The sequence below is a fragment of the Myotis brandtii genome, unplaced genomic scaffold (genome assembly GCF_000412655.1).
Source record: "Myotis brandtii unplaced genomic scaffold, ASM41265v1 scaffold27, whole genome shotgun sequence".
Taxonomy (NCBI): domain Eukaryota; kingdom Metazoa; phylum Chordata; class Mammalia; order Chiroptera; family Vespertilionidae; genus Myotis; species Myotis brandtii.
Genome location: NW_005360272.1, coordinates 645,316 through 651,315, shown reverse-complemented (window position 1 = coordinate 651,315; position 6,000 = coordinate 645,316). Strand labels below are relative to the sequence as shown.

Below are 6,000 nucleotides of genomic sequence, written 5' to 3'. Positions count from 1 at the left end.
GGCTGGAAAGGGGGGACATTCTGAGTGGGAAAGGAGAAGGAGGAAGGGCCTAGAAGTTGGGTAGGCAAGAAGAAAACAGACCGAGTGATGAAACTATAAAAGATGCATGGGGCAGGCATGATGGAGCCACATGGTGGTCAGGCTGTAAGAGGGTCAAGTTTTGAAGTCCTCAACTGTGTCACCTGGGAAAGCAACCGGTAGGGGAGGCCATGGGGTCAGCCCATTTTGAGTTCAGTGAAAGTAAGAACTCTTTTTTTTTTAAAGTAAGAACTCTTGATAATGTTTTAAAATTGGTCATCCTTTGGTGGAGAAAGAATTGGGGGAAGGGGTTGCTGGAGATGGGGAACAGGATTCTGCTGCCTTGTGCATACAGGGTCTCTAGAGCAAAGTGGTAGGATTTTCATTTCAAATACAGACATCAAGGACCCCAGAAGCATCTAATTTGGCTTGAAAGAGGTCTCAGAAGAAACATGAGGTCGCCCACTTTAGGGCCAACCATGCCAATGGTCTTCCATTTATCCCTACCAACTCGTGCCAACACCATGGGCCCAAGCCTAGCAGTCTGTAAGGGATTAGGACCCCAGGGTTCCTTGGGACTTTGGTTGAAGAATAGAGATGGGGAGAAAGGAGGAAGAAGACTAGGAGAGGAGGAGGAGGAAAAGGCAGGTGCCAGGAGTAAAAAGGCAGAGGGATAGCAGGAAGGGGAAGAGGGTAGTGTTCTTTCCTGGGACCCCAATGTTCCAGGGAGTCCCCACTGTGAGTCAGGCAGTTTTCTGCTTTGGGAATGTTACCAAGACTTAAAAGACATTTGAAGAAACAAACAAACTTAGAAATTACATTCCAAAAGAGTAGAGTTTTTACAAACCAAACCCTCCCCACCCCCAAAAAGAAAACACAGTTACTAATTAAAATGCTAAAAATCAAACCAAATGAATATTTACATACAACATTTTCCACCCGATCAAGCCCCATGTCCAGAGGCTTCTGTAGGAAGAGTGATGAGTGACCTTGCACAGTGGCATGCAGAAAGTAGAAACTGGGACTTTATTGAAAACCAAGATCTGGAGCGTCTGACACCGGCTGGGGGCCGGGCGGCCAGGCGCTGAGACAAGGATGGCAAGGACAATCTTGGACGAGGACGATGGTAAGGCTGAGCGGTCTGTAGGCTGCAGGGTTCAGGTCTCATGAGGATTTCTCTCCAAGGCTGGGGGTGCAGGCTCCCTGGCCCTCTGCAGCTTGGGGAGGTGGCAGAAGGCCTCTGGTGGCTTGTGGCCTGTTGTGAACCTCCTCATCTGGAGATAACCCTGGAGGGGCCCCTTGACCTTTTGGGTGGGAGCACCACATTCTAGAGGGGCCTGGCCCATGGCTCCACTGGTCTGCCTGCTCTGCCCATACAGGTCACTATGTGACTGGTTGAACATGACCCTGGTGTTCTTCTGTCAGGGAATGGAGATGAAGGACTTTGGGTAACTGGTCCAGATGACCTAAAAGGGCAGAACTAGAAGCAGGTGGGAGTGCAGAGGCATCTCCTGAGTCCTGGGGGCAAACTAACCAAGCTGCTGGCTTTTGGTCTTCCTCATGGGGAATTCCACAGAGAAACCATTTCATCCTGGTGTTTCCACTCTGGACATCCAGCCAGTTATAGGAGGGCCACACCTCTGCGCGTGTGTAGCCAAAACGGGCTCACTGGCACCAAGGGGAAGGCCACCTGAGGCCTCTTCGCCATACTGGCCATACTGCAATGAGCCACGGCACTATCTATCCAACGGCCCGGGCAGCTCACTTGGGATGTGGGGGAGGGTGGGCAGTGGAGTTGGGGCTCAGAGAAGAGCCATGAGAGGTCATAAGGCTAAGAGAGGCTGGTGAAAAGGCTGGCAGGCTGGTAGACACTCTCAGATCCATGTGCAAAGCTGCAATAAACAACATTCTCGAAGTTCAGTCCTGTTTTCCTACGAATTCTCACTTGGGGAATTTGGAGAGATCTCCGTGCTCTTCAGAGAGTCTTAGTAATCCATGTTTGACTCAAAAAAAAGAAAGGTGTCAGATTGGGGAGGTGGGGCGGGGATGAGAAGGGGAAATGGAGAACGTTTGGGTGATGAGGGTCCAGCCCTCCAGCTGGTCAGTGAGCATTTACAGACTGGCTGCCAGGGGCCAGGGAAGTACCAGATGTTGAGTGAAAAGCAGTGCTCTGAGGCCAATGACCAGGAATGTTGGGGGAGCAAGATAAGGGCTCCAGCTCTGGAGGGGAGGGCAAACCTGACCAGGAAACCAGAGCTCAGCTGCTGAGCGGTCTCGTCCACATGGGGGACCCCACACCTGTCCATTGTGTTCAAAGCCTTTCATTATCCCAGCGGCAAGAATACATGTCTTAATCGCCAATAAATTACCTTAGGGACTTTGCGGGGTAAATTAAATTATTAAAATAAAGTAAAACCACCTTAAATATTTATAGTAAGAAAAATTCAAATAAACAACCTACGTAAGAAATGTGTTACCGTTATGTCCTGGGACACCAGCCTCTTGGAGTGCTCCTTGGCCTGGCCTGGCCAACTGGGAGTCTCTTACTGGGAATATCTTTGCCCTCCACCAGCCACAGGATGTAAACACAGTGGAGATGTGGTGCCCCTCCAGGGTGCTGGGGAAAGAGGCCCCAGTGATCAAGGCAGTGGGCATTAGGCATTTATCTGTGCACCAGATCTTGAGAGTGACTCTACCTATTTCTGACCTCAAGGAATATCCTGGGAAGGTTGTCACCTTGGCAAGGGAGGCAGTTCCAGTGGCTCACTGGCTCTGAGTCCCACACCTCCTCACCTTCTAGTCCTGCTGTACCCAGGCTCTGTGCAGGGAGATCCAGAGCAGCAGGATTCCAAGCAGATGCTTGGCCCTGGCTACTACCCTATCATACCCCCTAGAGTCACAGCGGTTCAAAGCAGTGGGGCTGGGAGGAGGAGGCAGTGGGGGAAGGCAGGGATGGGGATCATGTCCAGCCCAGCTCCACCAGGAACCCCAAGCTGAGTCCTTGATCAAAACCAGTTCTTCTCATTGGGGTTTCCTCCCCATGAAGGGGGTGTGATTGGCAATGATCATCTCCATGAGCCTTTCCCTGAGGAGTGTAGCCCTTCCTCAGCTCTTCTGAGAAGTGGTGCGGGCAGAACCAGGCAAGACTCTCCTTTAAGACCCAGGGATAAGCTCTCAACGGATCTCTCTGGAGACACTTTGAAGCACAGTTTTGGTCTTTCTCCTACTCACTGCCTTCTCCTGAGGAGCCAGAGATCGCCACCCCATGGTCAGCAGGAGAATCCACTTTACCTTGGGGATTGAAAGCTGTTCTCTAGAAAGTGGTGCAGCTGCTACCCCCCAGGGCAAGGCGATGCGGAGGGCATGACCCTCCTCTCCGCTGGTTTCCTTCCGCTGTCCATGGCCTGGGCTGGTTGAGGCAGGGAGCTCAGCTGCTGTCACTCGCTGGGAGGGGCTGCTTTCTCTTCCCCACCCCAGCTGGACTCTGAAGGGTGCAGCCTGCACTTGGAAGGAGAGTGGCGAATGGCAGAGCGGGATGGCCGGGCGAAGCAGGAGGTGAGAGACTGGGTGCTGCAGTCACAAACAGCATCCTAGGAGGAGGAAGAGAGGAAATCAGGAGGAGCTAGGAGGGACTGACCACCCAGGGGTTGGAGGACCAGCCAGGCAAAGAGCTGGCTCAATCATGCCAGGGACCAGGTCCCAGGGACTGTAGCCCCTCTTTGGATGAATTTTTTAAAATTGTTTTTCTTCCATTAGAACAGTAATGAATGTTCATAAATAACTTTCCATAATGTAATACATTCTGGAATATACAGAGAAGAAAGTGAACACTGTCCGTGGTTCTACACAACAAAGTAAATTCTCACCAAATTGCACACACATATATTTACCGAAATGACCTTACCTCTTACAGCCTATGCTGTAATTACAAAACATGAGCACTTTTTTTTTGGTCAAGATCTTCTTTTTAATAGCTATCTACTATTCCATTGAATGAAAATACCTTAATTTATTTATTCTATTCATTTTTGATGTGCATTTAGGTAGTTTCTTTTTTTTAGTGTTACCAACACATAGGGACAACGGTTAAAGTGCTGTTACAGAATTAGAATGCTTGGTTCAAATCCCAGCCCTGTCACTTCCAGCTGTGTGATCTCGGATAAGTTACTTAAATCTCTGGACCTTGATTTCCTCCTCTCTGGGGTGAGGAACATGATACCTTTCTCAAAGTTGTTGTGAGAGTTAAATCACATAGGCCAGTGGTCGGCAAACTGTGGCTCGAGAGCCACATGCGGCTCTTTGGCCCCTTGAGTGTGGCTCTTTCTCAAAGTACCGACTTCTGCTCATGGGCCACGAAGTTTCAATCGCACTGTACGTGCGCACCCGCATGTGGTATTTTGTGGAAGAGCCACACTCAAGGGGCCAAAGAGCCACATGTGGCTCGCGAGCCGCGGTTTGCCGACCGCTGACATAGGCTATGTAAAGCTTTTGGCATAGTGCCTATTAAGTACTTAAAAAATGTTAGCTATTTTTATTAATAATGCAATATATTTCTTTTTTAAAAAATATATTTTATTGATTTTTTTACAGAGAGGAAGGGAGAGGGATAGAGAGTTAGAAGCATCAATGAGAGAGAAACATTGATCAGCTGCCTCCTGCACACTCCCCACTGGGGATGTGCCCGCAACCAAGGTACATGCCCTTGACCGGAATCGAACCTGGGACCCTTCAGTCCGCAGGCCGACGCTCTATCCACTGAGCCAAACCGGTTAGGGCGCAATATATTTCTTTATACACATATGCGTTCCCGCCTCTGTGAATATTCCATAAGCTACATTTCTAGAACAATTGGTCAATTTTCATATACTGCAAAATGTTTGAATCAACATTCAAAATACAGCCAGCTCTGTATCTTTGTTTCCTGATGTAGGTGTGGTTACATGGGTGTGACCGTTAACTTTATGTGTCAACTTGACCGAGCCACAGGATGCCCAGATATTTGGTTCAAACATGGGTGCTTCTGTGGGGACGCTTTTGGATTAGATTAATATTTAAATCAGCAGACAGAGCAAAAGAGACTGCCCTCCCTAATGTGGGTCGGCCTCATCTAATCAGTTTAGAGCCTGAACAGAATAAAACGGATGATTCTCCCTGAGTAAGAAAGAATTCTTCCTGCCTGATGGCCTTTGAGTTGGGACATCGGCATTTTTCCCTGCCTTCAGGCTTGAACCGAAACATTGGCTCTTCCTAGGACTCAAGCTTGCCAGCCTTCAGACTGGAACTACACCATCACCTCTCCCTGTTCTCAGGCCCTTAGACCCAGATGGAACTAAACCATTGGCTCGCCTGGGTCTCCAGCTTGCTAACTCATCCTGCAAATCTTGGGACTTAGCCTCCATGATCGCACAAGCCAATTCCTTATAATATTGGTGTAAACCAATTACACACACACACAGCCTACTGGTTCTGTTTCTCTGGAAAATAAAACAATGGGTATGTATTTGAGAATTCAGTGTGCCCTATTCTTATGATGTGTTCAATATGTACATTAAAGTTTTTTATAAATTAAGAAGTAGAAATAAATATTTAAAAGAGTTTGTTTTAAATGCAGCCAGCTAGGTGAGAGTACAGAGAAGTAAAGCACTCACTGTACAATGAGGGCTGTAGAAATCGAACAAACTCTTTTTTTTTCTTTTTCTTTTAAGCTTCACCTAAGGATATTTTCCCATTGATTTAGAGAGAGTGGAAGAGAGAGAGAAAGACAGAGAGAAACACTGATGTGATTGAAACACATAGATTGGTTGCCTCCTGCAGGAGCCCTAACCTGTAGGAGCCTGCAACCGAGGTACAGGCCCTTGATCGGAATCGAACCTGGGACCCTTCAGTCCATAGGCAAACTCTTTTGAAGGCGATTTAGCAACATTTATCAAATACCTTTAAAAATGTATATTTTTTTAGCCTGTAATCCTATTTCTGCAACTC

General features: G+C 48.1%; 1 protein-coding gene across 2 annotated transcripts in view; it reads right to left on the bottom strand.

Moving 5' to 3' along the window:
* Nucleotides 1-261: 261 nt before the first annotated feature.
* The window catches only part of SOGA1 (suppressor of glucose, autophagy associated 1), a 62,807-nt gene continuing 57,068 nt past the window's right edge, over nucleotides 262-6,000 (bottom strand). For both annotated transcript variants that reach the window (XM_005868467.2, XM_014541419.1), the window contains exon 15: nucleotides 262-3,608. In XM_005868467.2, coding sequence (XP_005868529.1) covers nucleotides 3,456-3,608 — 153 coding nt within the window. In that variant the 3' untranslated portion in view covers nucleotides 262-3,455. The remainder of the gene's footprint in view (nucleotides 3,609-6,000) is intronic.